Source organism: Psittacula echo (genome assembly GCF_963264785.1).
Source record: "Psittacula echo genome assembly, chromosome: 5".
Classification (NCBI taxonomy): Eukaryota; Metazoa; Chordata; class Aves; order Psittaciformes; family Psittacidae; genus Psittacula; species Psittacula echo.
In genome coordinates, this window is record NC_137739.1 from 46,545,035 (window position 1) to 46,566,027 (window position 20,993).

The window sequence follows — 20,993 nt, forward strand, 5'->3', positions numbered from 1 at the left end:
ATTTGTAAAAATTAATCCCTTTTCATGCTTCTGCATAGTTACAGACATACACCTATTTATTTCTTGAAAAAGTAACACAAAGTAATTTCTCAAAAATAAAACAAAGAAACACAGGAATACAACATTTGTATTTTGTACTGGATGTCCACTGCCTGATACGTAATTTATTGATATACTCTCAATTACACTGCAAGAACTTTTAGGCAAAATTACTTCTTAAAGTTGGACAGAGCTCAATAATTCTGATTTATTAAGCTGCAAAGAATAATTTTGTTTTTTAAATTTGGCAAGTGTTTCGCATTAGGCAAGCACTTGAATTTAGTAGTTATTAGGCTTCTGGGAATGAGATGCATAAAAGTGATTAGAAATCATAAGATGAATTTACAATACAGACTTTGAGACGGAAACATGCATATTATAATTGAAGCTTTCCTGAAATTGCCAGTTGACTGATCACAAGGTTATAGAAAAAAAAACTGTCAAAATGTCTACTACAAACCACTTCTGAGACTCACAGGGGAGAGGGGGTAAGCTATATTTTGAATAGTATATTCCAAGCAATGATGAAATTGGTCTCCTCTATTATATTATTTCCTTTCCTATAACTTTCCTATTAAGACAGTGATTGGGAGATTATATTTACAAGTAAGAGAGCACTGCTTGTTTTAACTTTAAGCTTCTACACCAGATGTTTGAGGAAACAGATTTTAAGTAACAAAAAAGGAGATTAATTTTAGAAATAAAAATCTGTTTGAGCCACATTTAAGTTCTAGTATTTTCTGAAAGTCCAAGAAAATATTTCTTCCTTATGTTGCCCACAAGAATTGATTGTACTGTGAGAGACTGCTCCCAGGCTGCACAACATACTAAAGGGTGCAGAAAGACGGTTAAAGCATCACACTTCCATGTTTCATATTTTTCAGTAACAGAGTGAAAATACAGCTCTATGACGGCAGTATAGAATACATATACTCCATCTGGACAGTGTTCCAAAAGGTCTCTGACCTCTATTTTCATGACATCTTGAACTGCTTAATGCAGATCTACGTATAAATGACAAATGTCACTCCCTTATATATATGTACTAAAATATTTCAATAATTACATCTTAGATAATAAATGTTGTACTGAGAGAGTTAACATTTCTCAGTACCTATTAGTCCATTTATATATAGAATAGTAGAAAGAAAAGGCATAAAATGAAATACCATTTGAAAACAGGAGTAGCGACATGAAAGCATATAAAGAACACCATTTAAATGTGAAGATGAAACTGCATTTACAGCTTACCAATTTCTAGTTTCTCACTACAGTGCTTGCCAAACAAAGAAAATCTTCATAATGACAATACCCACATTAAATTACTATTAATACTAAGCTAATACTGAGTTTCAGTCTTGCATATATTAATCTTGGTGCTTTAAGTCACTGAAATTAATGTGATGACAAAACTAATTTGCTTAAGCTGAGATTTTAATGCACTTTAAGAAAAGGTGGTATCTTCTTTGAATTGTATTAAATAGTTGAATACCTTCTGCAGCTAAAATGAGAAACAGAGAGCACTGCAAGGCCCCATTGTGCTGAACAAATTATAAAAGACTGATTTACTGGACTTCCAACAGTATCAGAGATGAGCATTTCTAAACAGACCACCTGCTTTGCAAAACATATCAAATCTTTTCATCTGCTGTAAACTTTAATCAGCAAATAATCCTAATCTTGGGGATGACTGTATAAATACGTAACACATTTCAAAAATAAAATTTGGAAAAATACATAATCAAGGATTAATAATTTATTCACAACCTGGATTGTAAAAATGCTACTTCGATGACTTCAGTGATCAAATTTTACTTGCCATCTTTTAATTTCTATAAAGAACAAATAAAATGCATTCTGATATTTCATCCTCTTTGCATTTGGTTTTGCTTTTGCATAAATTAATATACAGAGCATAGGACAATACAAAAAGACTAAGAAAGCTAGCATAAATAGGTGGAATGCTTACTTATAGGTGTTTATAGAGATAATTTATCTGCATTCATGAACTCTGGGGACTTGCCTTTGAAAAAAGAAAAGAAGTGTGGGAAGTATCATGTAAATAAAAGTTTATCTCTGTGGGAAGTATCATGTAAATAAAAGTTTATCTTGTATTCTGTCTGGGGATAAGAAGGGGTAAGGAGTTTAAAGCAAACCATCAGGTGCCATTTGGATCATCAGAGCAACTCTGGATGGAGGGAATGATTCAGGATGAAGACTACTGTAAAATGGACAATGAAGAATCAAGACCACCTCTTTCCTCAAAACTTATGACAGTAACATAGAACTACTATACAAGATCTGGTTCCGTTACAGAGAAATACCAGAAAACTCAAAAAAGTAAACAGACATAGGCATCAAAACACACAAGATAGGGTCTAAGCATCATGTCAAAAAAAAAACAAAAAAAAAAAAAGAAAAAAAAAAAAAAAACAAGGAAAAAAATGTAACCTTTTGATTCTGGACTACTTTGGGATTTGGAAAAATACCACCAAAACTACAAAGCCATAACAATGTGTGAGATAACTTCAGGATTTTCCTTCTGCTGAAAATTGCTGCTGCTCATCCCCAAGCAAAATCTTCTGTTTGCATTCCACTTTTGAAGTACATACAACGAAGAGTTAACAGTCAGCTACAGAGTTAGCTGTGTTAATAAAACACGGTTTCACATATATATTGAGATTATATCCAACATTGATGAAATGTAACAGACAATTAAAACAGATATCTGGCACCAGAATTAAGAGCACATGAGGGACAGGATAGAGCATACATATATGTATGGAATGCTAAACTTCTGCCATGGCAAGAATTGTCTCTAGCAAATAATAATTTTGTTTGTTTGTTTGTTTTGTTCTCACAACTTGTAAACACAACTGCATATCTTACTACTCACTGCAGAATGGTAACTGGCGCGATTTTCTACCTACATTTAAAGTGAGAAAAGTTTATGAAAAATCGTTGACTAGATGAAGAGACAAAACTACTAGATGATCTACATAACTACTTCTGATTATCTCAAATAAAAAAGGTTCAGTTATTTTCTCATATTCCGTAGTTTAGTAAGGTTCATCTCAGTGACAGACTGTTGCCTTAAATGGATGATAAAAAGAAAAAATGATCATCAGAAGCGAGAGGCATTTTAAGAAACCAATGAAGGTTTCTTATGGAAGGAAGGAACTGGGGATATTGGTGGATACAAACCTGAATATGACCCAGAAGTGCGCACTCACAGGCCAGAAAGCCAACTGTATGCTGGGCTGCATGAAAAGAGGTGTGTCTAGGAAGTCAGGAGGTGATTCTCCTCCTCTGTTCCGCTCCGGTGAGATCCCACCTAGAGTACTGCATCCAGCTTTTGGGTCCCTAGCATAAGACAGACCTGCTTGAGCTGGTCCAGAGGAGGCCCATGAAGATGCTCATACGGCTGGAGCACCAGTAAAGACAGGCTGGGAAGGTTGTGGATTTTAAGCCTGGAGAACAGAAGGGTCTGGGGACACCTTATAGCAGCCTTCCAGTACCTAAATGGGACCTACACAGAAGATGGGGAAGGATTTTTTTATCAAGGAGTGTAGTGATAGGATGAGAGATAACAGCTTATAAATTGAAAGAGCGTAGATTTAGATTAGATATTAGGATTAGATATCTGAAATCTTTACTGTGAGTACTATGAGGTACTGAGATACCGGAACAGGTTGCCCAGATAAGTTGTGGATGTCCCATCCCTGGCAGTGTTCAAGGCCAGGGTGGACGGGGTTTTGAAAGCCAAGTCTAGTGGAAGGTGTCCCTGCCGATGTCAGGGGGGTTGGAACTAGAACGGGTGGAACTTTAAGGTCCTGTTCAACCCAAACTATTCCATGATTCTATGAAATGTACCCAAGCCTTTATAGTTTTAAGAATTCATATCCTGTATTTTAAAAAAACCCAACACCTCCATTAGGGCCTGAATTTTCAGACCTGTATTCTTATCAGGTTCTATTTCAGCACTTCAAAGTAAAGCTTTTTATTTAAAAATTATGAACATTAATTTTTTTTTTTATTTTTGTTGATCAGCATTTCTGAATTAAAAGTAGTAATTTTCGAAAGAATAATGTGAATTTAAAAATCTGAGTTCAGACATACATTTTTGCAAATTTTGAATACAATGTCTGGGACCGTGATTAATGAACAGAAGTTAAAGGAACATGAGAGTTAACCATCTAGTGAAACAGCTGAAATGAAACTGGCTCCAATGAAAATACTAATTGGAAGTTTTATATGTGAAAGTTTTACTCTTGATTTTCAAGGATGGAATTCTGAACCTTGTGTCCATGCTTCAAAAGGTAAACATTTCATAGAATCAAAGAATGATTCTGGTTGGAAGGGATCACAGAAGGCTAAACAAAGCAAACTCCTTTCTTTAAAATCAAATTAGCTGTAAGATCACACATCTCCCCTTTCACACAATGCACAATTCTGCAATGGCCATCTCTGATTCCATGTACTTTCTGGACAGGTTTCTACAACAACTGCTATCTGCAAAACATCTGGAAGGAAAATTCTACTAGCATACAAAGAGGATACAATAGCTTCTGAAGAGGATGATGTGATAAGAACACATTATGCAGCCTTTTCCATTGTTCAATGGACATGCTATTAATTTAGAGGTGAAATTTAAATCTTTGTATGCTAGTCTTCAGCCTCTTCAGGAACCTGCTCAGTGAGATTCCATGAGATACTGCCTTAGAGGGCAGGGGGTCACAAGACTGTTGGTTGATATTCAAGGATCACCTGCTACAAGCTCAGGAGTGTTGCACCCTGACTAGAAGGAAGCGCAGCAGGAGGGCCAGGAGACCTCCTTGGATGGATAAGGAGCTGCTGAGGAAAATTCAAAGGAAAAAAGAGGCTTATAAAAGGTGGAAGCAAGGACAGGTGACCTGGAAAGAATACAGGGATGTTGTCTGGGAAGCTAGGGACCAGGTGAGGAAAGCTAAGGCCCAGTTAGAATTAAACTTGGCTAGGGATGTGAAAGGTAACAGGAAGGGATTCTATAGGTACATTGCAAATAAAAGACAGACTAGGGATAGAGTGGGCCCTCTCCAGAAGCTATCAGGAGAACTGGCTACTCTGGAAGAAGTATTTTTTTTATTCTGGAGAAGGCTGAGGTTCTTAATGACTTCTTTGCCTCAGTCTTCACTGGGAAATCCTCTGACCACACCACCCAAGTCATGGAAGGCAGACGCAGGGACTGTGAGAATGAAGACCATAGGCCCACTGTAGGAGAGGATCTGGTTCGAGACCATCTTAAGAACCTGAATGTACACAAGTCCATGGGAACTTATGAAATCCATCTGCGGGTCCTGAAGGAGCTGGCAAATGAAGTTGCTAAACCACTGTCTATCATATTTGAAAAATCATGGCAGTCAAGTGAAGTTCCTGACTACTAGAAAAAGGGAAATATAACCCCCATTTTCAAGAAGGGGAAAATGGATGTCCCAGGGAAATACAGACCAGTCAGTCTCACCTCCGTGCCTGGCAAAATCTTAGGAGCAAATACTCCTGGAAAGCATGCTAAGGCACATGAAAAACAACAAGGTGCTTGGTGACAGCCAGCATGGCTTCACTAAGGGAAATCATGCCTCACCAATTTGGTGGCCTTCTATGGTGGAGCTATGGAGCTGATGGGAAGAGGTAGAGCAGCTGATGTCATCTACCTGGACTTGTGTAAAGTGATTGACACTGTCCCGCACGACATCCTTGTCTCTAAATTGGACAGACATCATTTCGTAGAGGGATCACTCGGTGGATAAAGAACTGGCTGGATGGCTGCATGTAAACAATTCTGGTCAATGGCTCAATGTCCAGCTGGAGATCAGTAACGAGTGGTGTCCCTCAGGGATCGGTGTTTGGTCTTGTTCAACATCTTTGTTGGTGAGACATGGACAGTGGGATTGAGTGCACCCTCAGCAAGTTCACTGATGACTCCAAGCTGTGTGGTTCGGTTGATATGCTGGAGGGAAGGAATGCCATCCAGAGGGACCTTGGCACATGTGTGAGGTGGGCTGATGCCAAGCTTATGAAGTTTAACCATGCCAAGTGCAAGGTCCTGCACCTGGATCAGAGCAATCCCAGGCACAGCTACAGGTTGGTCAGAGAAGAGATTCAGAGCAGCCCTGTGGAGAAGGACTTGGGGGTGTTGGTTGATGAAAAAATGAACATGAGCCGGCTTCAGTGTGCACTTGCAACCCAGAAAGCCAACCGTATCCCAGCCTGCATCAAAAGGAGTGTGACCAGAAGGTCGAAGGAGGTGATCCTGCCCCTCTACTCTGCTCTTGTGAGACCTCACTTGGAGTACTGCGTGCAGTTCTGGTGTCCTCAACATAAGAAGGACATGGAACTGTTGGAAGAAGTCCAGAGGAGGGGAGCAAGGATGATCAGGGGGCTAGAGCACCTCCCGTATGAAGATAGGCTGAGAAAGTTGGGGCTGTTCAGCCTGGAGAAGAGAAGGCTGCGTGGAGAGCTCACAGCAGCCTTCCACTTTCTGAAAACGGCTTATAAAGGTGCTGGGGAGGGACTATTCGTTAGGGACTGTAGTGATAGGACAAGGGGTAACGGGTTCAAACTTAAACAGGGGAAGTTTAGATCAGATGTAAGGGGGAAGTTTTTTACTGTAAGGGTGGTGAGGCACTGGAATGAGCTGCCGAAGGAAGCTGTGAATGCTCCATCCCTGGTGGTGTTCAAGGCTGGGTGGGACAGAGCCTTGGGTGACATGGTTTAGTGTGAGGTGTCCCTGCCCACGGCAGTGGGGTTGGAACTAGATGATCTTAAGGTCCTTTCCAACCCTAACTATTCTATGATTCTAATTATAAAGCTGAAACATCTCAGGCTCCTGATCACCTTATGAAAATTGTGTTCTGTTCCTCTGGGTTACAATACGGTCTGGAAGATTTGGTGTGACATTCCAAGTAATAAAAGAGAGAAAAGGGAGATGAAATGCTTACAGCAGTTTCTGGGAAGTAAAAGGGTACAGGAATCAGTTGGTTACTGTTGAATTTTACATAGGAAATAGCAGATAGCTGACATCTATAAGGAGATTACCTATTTTATATAGATATAAAAGATGCCAATATTTGTCAATTAAATATCTATCAGACCTGCCTGGAGGAAAGAACTACCTCATATCTACTGATTAATCTATAGGATTAAGAGATGTCGAAAGATGCAGTGGAGAAAGCTCAAAAGGAACCAGACAGACTTGTTTAGAAATCTTCTAGTGCTGAAAAGGTTGATAGAAAGACCAGAAAGTTTGGATAATGACTTCCATTAGTAAGGAGAAATGCTAGGCCAGACTCATCCTCCATGTATACCCATGTCTTTTCTGAAGACAGAAAGTGCTGAAACTCAAAGCAATCAGAAAAGGGTTTACCTACTGTCTGTCTTCATTGAAACTGTAGCCAGAAGATATTTCCTTTCTTAGCTCACTTCTCTGAGGTGAGTGCTGGTAAAGCAGTCCAGGAAAAAGAAATGAGGATAGGTAAATGAGAGATGCATATACACATGCATGGCATTGCAAGGCTTTAACTACAGGTTACATCTTCATTCATGGGGAGAAAACTACCTTTCTTTTTTGGTAGGAACAGTTAGAAAACCAACAGAAGTATCTTCAAAGTCCCTAATGAAGATAGAATTTGTTATTACAAATCAATTCTCAAACTCAAAATGCTAAGTCTACTTTCTTCAATCTACAACGTAATACGTTGGGGTGACAAAGTTCTTGGGTAATATCTAAGACAGAAAGAACCATGTTAGTGTAAAAGAAGAACTTGTAAATCATAATGCTTATTTTTTGCCAAGTTAAAAATGGCTTGTATTATACATGAAGTAAGATACAAGTTATTCTGACATCGGCCAATAGATTACTGCAAACTCTAAGAACTAATCTAACAATTTCACTTATTGGTAAAAAACCTGAATTTTAGATTCATTGAGTCAGTATTTATAACATATGAATTTATCATGAATAGATACTGCATCATTAAAAGAGAAGTTAAGTAACTCATTGAGGCTAAAACTGCTCAACACATGTGCATGCGTATCTCCACCTATTTGCAGGCATATAATTATGCACCTGTATGTATACAGGAAATACATTTTAAAATTTTGAGACACAGAGCCAGTCCTAAGTCATAGACCTTTAAATTATACATTGTGTTTAGTCTGTGTCTTAACTTCACTAGCAGCAGCTCTGTTAAAAAATGGAATTACATTCAAAAAATTCCAAAATAAACAGCAAACCCCAAACCAAACAACTACCCCCCCAAACAAACAATATTAAAAAAACCCCAACAAAATGCAAACAAAACAACTTCCCCTCCCCCACCTCAACAATTTCAAAAAAAAGTTTTCTAGAGACTTATTGTGGACAAGCTATATCAACTTCAGATACCAGAGAGGAAGTACTTCTGCATGTCACTAGCCAGGTCTGTAATCTAGTTTCTCAGAATCTTACTGAGTTGTCTAAAATTTAGCTTAATTTCACTGCAAAGGGGGCAAACACTTTACATGGTAATAGAGGACACTCATTTCCCACTGGGTTAAGATGTATTGGCATAAAATCTAACATTTTTATGAGCAGAAAATTCACTCAAAATACAGATCACTTCAGCTTTTCCTTTCTATTGCAGGCATAATAATTTTCATGTCTAAACAACTGAGAAACTAATCCTGTAAAATTGGGGCTTTTCTTTTTAGTATTTTCTTATCAATTATCTAGGCTATTTTTTATTTAAAAGTATCATATATACAGAAAAAAAACCAGAAGTAAATATTAGAAAACATACAATGGCTTATGCAGTTTCATCCATCTAAAGCAGTCTGATAGTTCCGAACTCATTCAATTCGAACACATCTTCATATAAGCATTCTGTGTATGTCACAATATACGAAGTAAGGTAATAGCATACAGTTACCAAATTACTTTATAGGACACTGAATCTTGGTAGCATAGAAGGACAAAACAATCTTTTCCCATATAGGACAGGTGAGAAGCTAAAATCTATCCTATATAGGATAGAAAGACAAGACAAAATTTTACTAATGTTCACTCCTTTCTTTTTCTTATTCAATAAAATGGAAAAATAATTTTAACTCCTGTATGACAGATGTTTCACATTTCCTTACAGGGCTTTTTTTTTTTTTTTTTTTTAAATTAACATAATTGAAATTGTTTTGGAAAATGTAATGAACTATGGAATACTAGACCAATAATGCCTTGCAAATATATTTTGCATTGCCCGTAGATTTTGAAAGAAGTCAGTGTAAAAGAGGCAAAAAGATGTCAAAAATAATATAATAGGAAATATTTGAAAACATCCCAAGTAAAAAATCTCTATATTTTCAAGCTCTCACAGGTAAGATTTTAAAGTACCTAATATAGGGTCTAAAAAACCCAATTAACATTCTTGGGTTTATTTTCTATACATGAAAGTAGGAAACAATTAGTTAATCTGTGATTTTTAGTAATGCTGAAGATTTACAAAGTGGTTCATAATTTAAGATTAAAATTCAGTGATCTTTGACTAAAACCTAGAAGTGTATTATCACTTTATACAGTAAAGAAAAGTTTATAAAAAATATATTTGAGTGTGGCACTGAAACTTATAAAACACTGACTAAAAGAACTGCTGAGAAACACGGAACATGTAAGTACAAGGAAAAAGAGGATCAACAAATTACTAAAGAGTAAAATAACATTCTCTTAAAGAACACGCTATGTTGACCCCTTGCAGCCTTAAAGTTTTTAACACTTCTAAGGAGCTGCTGTGACTCTCTATTCCCACACAAAAACTCACTTGTTTGATGCGGTCTGGATTAACAGTGGTCTGAGGCTGCAGAATGCTGACAGGCTCTGTCTTGGCCACATTTTGAGGCATTTCTCGAATCTTCTCTGCAATGAAGCCATGAACCGCATTTAGCGCTTCAACTGTTCCCTGGATCAGACACACCCGCTCTGTAGTACCTGCAAATATCAAAAGTTGATCTTAATAATGTCGATCTTTCAAGAACTGCTTTAATGATAGCATAAAGATGGCACTAGCAATACCTCCGTAAATACACAAATGAGAGATTTCCAAAAGATAACATACATATGATCTGAAGATGTTTTCAACAACTCCTATTTTTGTAGATCCTACAAAAACGTAACTTTCCAAGCCAATATGGATAATGTAAGTTAGACCTAAACAAACAACAAAAAAACCCACCAAAACTCCCAACATTAGGTTCTGTTTGAAATATTAGCAAATACCGTGAGTTAAACCATGTCAATCTTATCTTTTTATACTACCTCATAGAATTTGCAATCCTATGCAGATTGCCAACAAACATTAAATAACCATCATAGCTTTAGTTATAGTTCTTTAGAAAAGCTGCACAAAATCACAGGCATTACGCAAGGATTAGAGAAATGTACCAGGGAGGTAACCGCCTTTGTAGAAGTCCCTTCCTATCAAGTTTACACTTTTAGTAACATCTACTGTTATCAGTTCAAGGTATGTTCCTTACAACATTCTAACATAGTCTTTAACAGAGAATGGTAGAGTAACCTTAGCCATCTGCAAAAAAAAATTGGTTTTTATTAGTAAATGCTTTTCATCTGCTTCTGTGGATGATCTCTAAAGATTAAATATTTTATTACCTAAGGATGAAACAGCAGACTAAGAGCCCTGCATGCTCATTAACTTCATGTATTCATGTACACTTAAAATCTTTCAAAAACTTTTTCTTAAGAAAGAGTATCAGGCTATTCTAAAATTCAATTTTGTGTAAGAAGCTTTACAGAAAACTGATAGAACGAGAAACAAACATTTTTCCTCTATTAAAATATGTTATTTTAAAATAATTAAAAATAGGATTAAAACATGTCAATCTATTTCAAAAGCTGTCAGGTTAATAATCCAATCATCCTTCAGATAACATTTAAAGTTAAAATGGTTATATTCTTAAAATAAGTTATACAAGTATCAACCAAATACACATTTCTGACAGTAAGATTTTTAGAACGTTTATTTGACCTGTTATGGGGTCTTTTTAACAACTGAAAAAAGGGAGTTTGCCAGAAGTTTACATCGCCACATGAAGTGAAACTTTGTTCCTAGACAAAGCTTTCTTAATGCCTTTTTTTTTTTTTTTTTTTTTCCCCACTTACTTGGCTTCCTCCTCCTTTCACAAACAACTCCTGTGGTTTCTGTGTAAAGCAATCCAGCTCTAAGAAAATGCTCTGGGGAGTCTTTACACTGCAGTATTAATTGTCTCCTAAATGATGAGATGTGATGTGGATTGATCAATGAAGCTAATGCAAGTGTTCTGTAGGTCAGCAGACAACACACCGAAACAAAACACGGATCAGGTTACTTCCGAGCTACCAGAGTCTAATACAGAAAGCACTTTACAAGGATGACTACCATTAAAACAGCTGAAAGGAAAATAGTCAATGTTAAATACGAATTTCATTAGACTTTACACTAAGTGACTAAAGCGTATTCCAGAACCTATGTGATTTTAGGAGGTGCAGTATGGCAAAAATATGCCTTATATCTTACTATGGACCAAACATACTAGATTTTAGTTTGTATAAACCAGGACACAGTAAACTGAAATCACTGTTCCATGAAGATATGCATTTGTGCAAAAGCGCATTTCACGCAGAGTAAAATGCAGTTTTAAATGATGATATTTAGCACCTTTTCTTCAAGGGTTAGATCAACAAGAAAAAAAAAAGTGGAGAAATCATATACACATACAATTGGGAATTGCTTTAATCTTCTGAAGTAATGTTGTTGTATTACTTCACACAACTCTAACAGCTTTTCACTCAGATAACAGAGTACAATAATTTACAAGAGTCACACAAAAGGAAAACTGCCAGTTGTATGACCAACCTATATAACCAAAATAAGCCTATGAATCACTAAAGTTGGTGAAATTTGTCGTTTTAAAAGGTTTAAGGCTCCATTAGTGTCTAAAGTAAACTGTCATATTATTTATCATGTTAACAGCTGCATCCACTCTACGCATTTCTGTGAACAAAAGCTCAGCCATCTATATGCACACTTGTGTCATATGATTTTGGTTTTCAAACTAGAATAATATATAAAATTATGAAAATGCATTATAATAATCAATGCCTCTCGGGGGAGAGGGGGTAACACTGCCAGTATAAAATTATTATATTTTTAAAATTAATTACAATTAAAATCAGAAATTAGGATCATGGTACATTGATTAATGATTGATTAGGTGCATTGTACATTGTCTTCTACATGATAATTTTGTTACGGAAAACAACCAGATGTGGAGTCTGTGGGCATCATCCCTGCACATTAAAAAAAGTTAAAATATTTTTACGTATGTTTGATAATACTAAATCCCATGACAGAAGTTTGCATGTGGTCACACTATCTAAATACATCATGATGATGTTGCTACAGTAATTTCATGTTAACTTTTTCTAAGGAGCACAAGTAAATTGCTCAGTATTTGTATGTGGTCTAATTTTCAGCAAGAAAAATGTGGTTTCTCTCCTCTTTCATCAGAATTAAAAATTAATTTGTATGCATGTTTTAACTTTCCCTTACCAAATAAAAGAGGCAGAATGCAACTGAACAAAAAAGTCTACCTGTACTGCTCACCAAAACAAGATTTTTAAAACCAATAAAGAAAAAACAAATCTTAATCAGTTGTGGGTTGCTTTGGTGTTTTTTTTAGCTTTTAGGGGATAGTTTTTTTCAGACTAGTTTTTTCCTATAGAAATAGATATGCCGTTATATAAAATACTTTTTCTCTGCAGTTCCTTGGGGGGTGGGGAGGAATGGGAGGAGATATGAAACCATTAGCAGCCATCAACAATTTAAAAGTAAGTAAATAAAAATCCGCTTTGAAGCCTAATAAGTTAGCTAATGCGTAAATGCTTAACAGCCTGCAATAACTTTATTTTAATAATTCGTTTTTCCTTCCACCTCCTTTAACTACCTAAAACTTTACTTCTGGCAAATATCCTTGGCAACCACATCACATTAATTTTATCAAGAACTTCAAAACAACAGACCAGAAGCTTTTAAAACAACCAACAGAATAAATGCTAGAAGATGCAATAGGATAAAGGATGCTAATGCTTCCAATGTTTTTCTTTCTATATTTAATAGGCATACATCTATATATATGGTTACCATTAAACTTTTAAGTGTTTGCTAAAAGACTAATTCAATGTGTAAGAGTTCTACTGTACTCACAGAAACACTCATTAAATGTCAAGTATGTTTCTGTATTTTACGAACCTTAGTTGTAAGTTTTGGGGAACGCTCTGTACTTTTCAGAAATGACTGCCTAGCATTCATACAACTATATACTTTTCCTTGGGCTTTTACACCAGTCTTAAAGAGCACTTGAAAACCTAAAAAGCACAATGAACTACCAGCCCAGGTTAGTCCCAATACATCCAACTAATTAAATTTCCTTGTATTTTTTTAAAATACCATGTCAATTTTTTTGACACTGAAAGGGAAAACCTGACAGAGGAGCCAAAGCTAAAATCTTAAATAAATGAAAGGCTGCACTACAATCTCTCATCAGCTGATCTGCATTAAGCTTTTCATTTGACAACTCACAGTACAGCAGTCTACTAACCCTAATGTCCTATATATTTATTTTTATGATCAAATGTCTTTTAGAGTGGGATTCTGTATAACACTGTCACCAACTGCTTCAGCCTAACACTGATCTTGCAAAAGCTCTCAGTAACAGAGGACTGCACTTTGACACCATGACAAAATGCACACAACCTTAAACAGCAAGACGTAAGAACATCCCCTGTATGTGCAGTTTCACAGAGATCACAAGACAGTTTTCTCCTTCAGTCCTTATCTTCCCCATTCTTTAACCTTTGTTTCTTGAGAGAGAATGAATTGATCTTAATATAGAACCTCTTCTCATATTCATCACAGATAGAAAGATGTCTCTCTCTTAAAACAAAGCCTGATGATCTAACAGATTTACCAAACTGAAAGGGTAGCAAGGGCTGGTAGGAATTCTAAAGCACTGATGTTGTGCATTTGTTTTTATCCAGACAAAATAATTTTGGACTGTTTGCACAAAATACTTATACAAGTAGGGAGTAAACCAACTTTTTCCAATTAAAACTGCATTTTTAATAGCAATTAAAATGGCTGAATAAAAGCAGAAAATATTGAAAGGAATCTATGAAAGAGAATATCTCCCTGTAAGAATTTATTGATACCTCTGTTACAAAACCAGGATATCCTTGACTTTGATTTTAAATTTCATGATTACTAACTGGATGCATTTAGCTCCACTCTTCTTTTGGACAGAAATAAACTGTTCCCTTTAAAGTTTCATATGCAATTACTCCTGAAATTCTAACTATTAATGTTTTCTGCAGCTACATTATACTTCACATGAGTCAAGCACCTAATAAAAGCAGAAAGTTAGAATAAGTGGTCTATTTCTTGATACATGTTAACAGATGTGATGATTAACAAGCACGTGCATCTATGCATGTGACTTGCTGAAATCTGAAAAAATAAGTTAGAACTTGGGGTCCTCTAACATCAGTCCTCAAGCATTTTCTGATCAGGTGTTTGCAGGAAGCCTTACTAGATTTAGCAGAAGAAAATGACTGCTGAACTCATAACACATCTTCTAGGTATCCCATACAGACAGCAATGCACATATATGTGCATATATATACATATTCATACCTACATACGTTCCAATTTGCTTTCTTTAATTGAATATGTGACTCTTTCACTAGAATTCATATATCATATTGAATCAAGTTTAAAAATGTCTGTAAAATGTTTGAACTGCATGAGTTCTCAGACTTTTATGAAAAGGTCAAGTTTACAGTCCATTGTTTTCTGGTCACAAGAGTGAACTACGTGCATCCAGGTTTAACATAGTTATGAGTCTGAAGAAACGGATTATTCTCATGTGAGAGAGAAACCTAGGAAATTAAATAGATAGAAATAAAAGGAAAAAACCCTATCATTCATAATTTTTATTGAATGCTTAGAACGGATGATGAGTCATCTTACAAAGCAAACAATCCTTTGAACATAAACCACTTTGCTGGGTATCAGTCAGCTAAGTATTTGATGATTTCGCCAAAATTATATAAAGTGAAATGAGAAATTACTGATTATTGTTACACTGTTATATGTAAGGCAGGAAACAAGGTTTATAACTAGTTTTCTTTGTTTAAGAATTATTCATAAACCCCCTGTAGGTTTCACTGCAAAAGCTAGTAAATATCCCCATAACCGAAGGCGAAGGCCAGAGATTTTGTCTTGCTATGGTTTTATGAAGGAATTTACTCAGATAAGAATTATTCAGAGAGAAAATGTGTGTGTGTAAATCAGTAACAAAGGACTGCAACTGAAAGCGAGCACCACCTAATTATGCTTTGCAAAAGCATGTTTCTGGAAAATAAAGCTCTAGAACTAAGCAAGACCTCAAACCATGGACAGTTCATTTGGAGAAATGGTTGTCTTCATATATTATTTGTAAAATGATCTGTAACAAATAACAAATAATATTTAAACAAAGAAAATTAAAACCCACCTGATTCCATCATAACATTAACATCTAACTGTGAAAGCAGTTAGAAAGGGATCAAGAAGAATTTTTACATTTTGCTGCTATTAAATTGTCAGAGAAGAACTTCTCCAAAATAGTACTTGGTGAAACAATGCCCTATTTTCCCTTCTACCTCTCAAATTGTTTGGTAAATAGGCTAAAACTGTCATCTTCTTCAGTTTCGTTAAGCTGAAAAGCAAACACATTTCCTGTAAGGGTCTGTCCTCAAGAACAAAATAATGAAAAAAACCCATCAAAACTATGGGAATACAAAATACAGAATTTAAACAAAATACACTTATTTTAATAATTTAATTGCTAGTTAAATGTTACTATTCTTTCCCATCAGTGAACAGTAAGCATCTAAGTAAATAAATAAAACATATCAATAGAAATCTAATACCCAAGTTTGATGAAAATGTGAAGGTCTCTGAGAAGCAAACGTTGTCAAAATCATTAAAAACCAAGCACACACAATGCTACTAAAAGACCAAATTTGGTGGAAAAAACCCAGAGTTGACCTTATTTTTGGAAGAGGACCATAGAATAGAACCAGAAAAATTACATATGATTTCAAGATATCTGGACTGAATTGTCCTATCAACAAAAGCACTTAAGAATATTTTTCATGTAATATTCAGTTGGCAATTACAGCTTTTATGATATGCTACAGTAATATGAACCTTCGTTAATAGTGCTTCCTACACATACAATTACCAAAGGAAAAAAACCCACCTATTTAAACAGAAAATATACTTTGAGAAATTGTAGGAACTGATACATTTTATAATTTAGAGTGATAACACTTCAAATCACCAAGGGAGCTTTTCTTCTTAAAAATATTTCTCAAGTTCCATAGTTTAAAAGCCAGTGAAAAGCTTTGGAAAATCCCCCTGGATTGCTCAAGAAATGAAATCACCTAATATATTCCTTACTACGTATTTTTTTTTTGGAGGATGTGAGCGTATTTTAGGTAAATCAACTATACTCAAGGTTCAGATTAGAGAGTCTATTAAAATATTTGTAACTAGATTTTTTTTTCATATATTGCAAGTAACCATTGACAGTGATAATGGAAACATGAATTTTCACAAGTATGGTTATTATTACTGAGTGTTTTTTAATTTAAAACATGATCATGCAAGAAATTATCTATAGTGTTCAAGTTGTACACTAGAGACAAACATAACGTCAGGTAAGGTTAATATGTATACAGACACACTATAGCAACTGTATCATAAGAATTATTCTACATCCCAGTCCAGAAATATAAGGAAAGAGACAAGGATGCATACATCTTATGTTTTCAGAACAGGAAGAATACTGCCATGTCAAAAGCAGGATGACATTTTGATGCAGTCAGATAACACAGATACAGAATGGGCACTTAGAAACACACATACACAAACACAAAGACACACTTCTTTTTGTATTTTGCTCCTTTGTGTTCTTCTCTAAATCTTAGTCCAAATCCATATTGTGCTTATAGCAAATTCCTTCCTGACTTCCAGACTGGAACCCTTTTAGAGCATGTCCTTTGGTTCTTCAATGAATGGCATTTACACCTCTCTAAATTTAGCTTTCTAAAATTTATGCATTGAGTCCAAGGCAGCTGTTTAAGAAAGACAGGGACATCCAGGAACAACGCATAACATCTACCTTTGGATGGAATCAGCCCACAAAGATAACAAGCTCTCACCCTTAACTATACAGAGTATAGTATAGGCTCCTTGAAGGCTCACTATATACACATACACACATAAGGCAATATTGTTTTCCAGAGAAAGCTACAACATAAATGTTGGATTAATCTTAATATTAAAACTATAATTATTACTATTAATACTATATAACAACATTAAAAGCATTGCATGGGTGTAGGAATAAGGCAGTATGTTAAATGATCTTGATGCAGTAAGAGGTAAACTGAAATGTCAGTAAAAAGAGATATTTCCCTCCAAAAGCAAATGCCAGAATTATTTCCAACCAAAAGATTTATATAAATTTACAAATATTTTGTCATACAGAAGTCCACAATGAAAAAAGAAAAAAAAACATTACCTAGGCAAAATTTTCTAAATAGAACTTTTTCATAACTTTTTGCACTGGATGACAGCTAGTTTTTATTTTTATAGCCAACACAGTTACATATTCCTAAGCACTCAAAAATGCTCACTTCACAGATATTTGCTGAACTATTTTCATTCTTGCACAAAATCACCTTTAGAATAGTAAAGGTAGACATAACAGCCTTGGCAAGTTCAGCAGCAATGAGCTACAGATCTTGCTGAATCCCTTTTTTACATGTTCTAAAATTCTAAAAAGCTCACAGAAAATTAAAAAAAAAAAAAAAGAGAGAAAAGAGAGGGTTAGGAACATTGCCATTTTCTTTACTTTCTGTACCCTTTCAGCATCAGAAAGAGAAGTGAACAAAAGATTTCCTATCAGTACTATGGCTGCTACAGACCAGAGCCTTTTTTATGGGCCAGTCATTTTGCATTTTCAACTATTCAAAAGAATAATGTCACAATTCATTGTTTATACAAATGCTGCCATATTTCAATATATTATTGGTTTTAAGGAAATCTGGGCAGCTATCTAATTTAACTTCACTGATAAAGAGCAGGGCTGAAGAACAGGGGGTTTTTCTCTGCTTTTGAAGCATGTCTGCTTGTAAACTGAATGGTGTCAGAATTCATCTGGAATAAATAGTCAAAATGTTAACAACCACAAGATCATCATCATATCCTTAATTCTATGGATATTGCCACTGAAGTCATTGATATTTCACAGACAATAAGTCTCCAACATAAATCTGACTGTGAGATAAGAACCTGGACTGAATATACTACTAACCTACTGAATATATTATTGGGTTTCATTCTTCACATTTCTGTTCAGTACTAAACAGAAAAATGTAAGCCAATAAACCACTGTAGTCTTCTAGATAGAATTACAAGTAATACATTTTTTTGCATTACATCAAACGCGTAGGTCTATTTAAAGACTATCTGGAACTTTTGGTTTTTTTGCACCCCTAGTCCTGTTTTTTTTTTTTAAGATGGAAATCCAGTAAATCCCTTTTTAAAAATTTAAATAAACTTTTCTGACCAGTCCTAGCTTAAGATTTTCTATATGTTCTAACAGAGAAATCCTTTAAAATCCCTAAATGTGCTATTATTTACCTAGCAGACACGTGTTAATCTTCCAATATACCTAATCAGATAGATCTAGATAAACTAAAGAATGATCATTTCTAACATAAAGTCATACAAGGTACCGTCTCTGATGGAGACTTCCAGGTTATTAAAAGTTTATAATAAAAATAATAATAAAAGTCACATTGAAACAGGATGATCAGATCTCATTACACACTGATGTTGTGATAAAAAAAAAAAAAATCCCTGAAATACAAAGTAAACATTTACTATCACTTCACACAGATATTACAACAATGTGAAGTTATGTATACCCAAATGCAAAAGCAACATGTGTAAACCAACATGAAATAAACAAACACACTTGAAATGTAACTACTATATAATTTCCTAAAGAATAACCCTCCCCCTAGTTAAAACATAAGCTAAACATCATGCACAGAAAACACCAGGAATCAGTGTGAAAGAGGAATCTGCATCTGAGATGACTCCAGGGCAGCAGTTTTTCCACTGCTGCTCTTCCAGAGAGCTTCCCCATGGGCTGGAATTTCTAATGAATCTGTGCAAGTTGCTAATGCTCAGATACTCCTCCACGGTCCTGCTGTGCAGTAATGTAAGACTGAGTTCACAGAATTGAGAACCTCACTTTTCCTCCCGAACAGGCCAAGGAGAAAAGAAAAATTCACCTCTAAAAATTACATTCACTACTGGTGCAAATACCTATGAAGCTGTCTCTTTTCTCTGTTTGTCCGAGAGCTTATCTTTATGCAATGGCATCAGAATTATAAATGAAGAATGTCAGCTTCATGAACAGAACTTACTCTCTGCTAATTACCTGTAAGAATTCTTTACCAGGAACAGCCAAGCTTTCTACAATCTTAAGTCTATTTCCTTCCTCAACACTAAACCAGGGATGCTCATATAGCTTCTCTATTTCAGCAGCAGGGGAGCATTGCAGGTACATGTGTTGGGAACAGACACGAAGGAGGGTGCAGTAGCTATTCCACTCCTCCTCTCTAGCTGCAGAAATTCTCCCTTGCTGCACGAAGGAGGTGGAGCCCAGTTACTCTGCTGAAGGAACAGACAAATACCAATACCATTCCAATCATCATGTATCACTTGGTATTACACTTTTCGTGACAGGATTTAGAGCCTTAGGGATAGGCACTCCCACAGCGAGAAAACACTAGCCAGCAATTAAAGAGCATTTACACTCCCCAACTCTTATGATCCCTAACCATCAGAGTGGGTAGTAGTCCTCTAATACACTTTTTTAACATTATTGTGACAAATTCAGGTAGTATCATCAATCCAGACAAAGTATAACTTTTAAAGTGCAATTAACAAGCCAAGTTAACCTGAGATAGGAATGTATGCTAAGATGAATGTAAGCGTGAAATGCTCTGAAGGATTTAAACGCCTGAGAAGGGGACAGCCTTCTCTTTTTCCCCAATATCACTACCATCAATAAAGATAATGCCCTCAAAACTTAGTTATTAAAATGTATTACTTGTGGAGTCTTTGAGATTTCCTATTTCACTATTCACTAGACATTTTCTCAACTCCCTTTTAGGCAAAATAAAACTTATCTTTGGATTTTGGAGTTAGGACCTACAAAACCTGTGCAAAAGGTACAGTATGATGGCTTGCTAATGAAATGTCACTTAAAAGCTAACAAGGCGCGTTATCACGGAAACATTTGAAGTTTCAGTAAACAGAGAAAACACTAGCTAAACACAGTGAAATTTTCATGTGGAAAGTGGATTGAAATCAACTGCATGGGAATACTAATTTTAAAATTTGTACATCCAAAGCATTGGTAGTTGAAACTTTCAGTAACTCCTAACAAAAATTGCTTGACATCAAAGGAGTTAAGCTACTTCAAATATAGGTTGAGATAAATTATGTCTAACAGGACAACAGACTGGTAACAACAAAAGTTGAGTAAAAGTCAGAAGAACCAGCACCACTTAAACAATTTGCACAGGCAGGATGCTTATTAGTAACATATTTTGATCATTTCAATCTAGACACAGTCAAAATAATTACCCCCCAAATAAATACTGCTCAAGTTTTTAAATGAAAAAAAATTAGTCAGAGAAGTGATTGCATATAAGCATATTCATATTTTATGTCCTTTTTTTGACATAGGCTTGATAGGTTTTTTGA

General features: G+C 35.5%; 1 protein-coding gene across 3 annotated transcripts in view; it reads right to left on the reverse strand.

Moving 5' to 3' along the window:
• The window catches only part of NOVA1 (NOVA alternative splicing regulator 1), a gene marked incomplete at both ends in the record, with an annotated part of 156,219 nt that overhangs the window by 29,649 nt on the left and 105,577 nt on the right, over nucleotides 1-20,993 (reverse strand). For all 3 annotated transcript variants that reach the window (XM_080618432.1, XM_080618431.1, XM_080618430.1), the window contains one exon: nucleotides 9,867-10,033. In XM_080618432.1, the coding sequence (XP_080474558.1) occupies nucleotides 9,867-10,033 (167 nt within the window). The remainder of the gene's footprint in view (nucleotides 1-9,866; nucleotides 10,034-20,993) is intronic.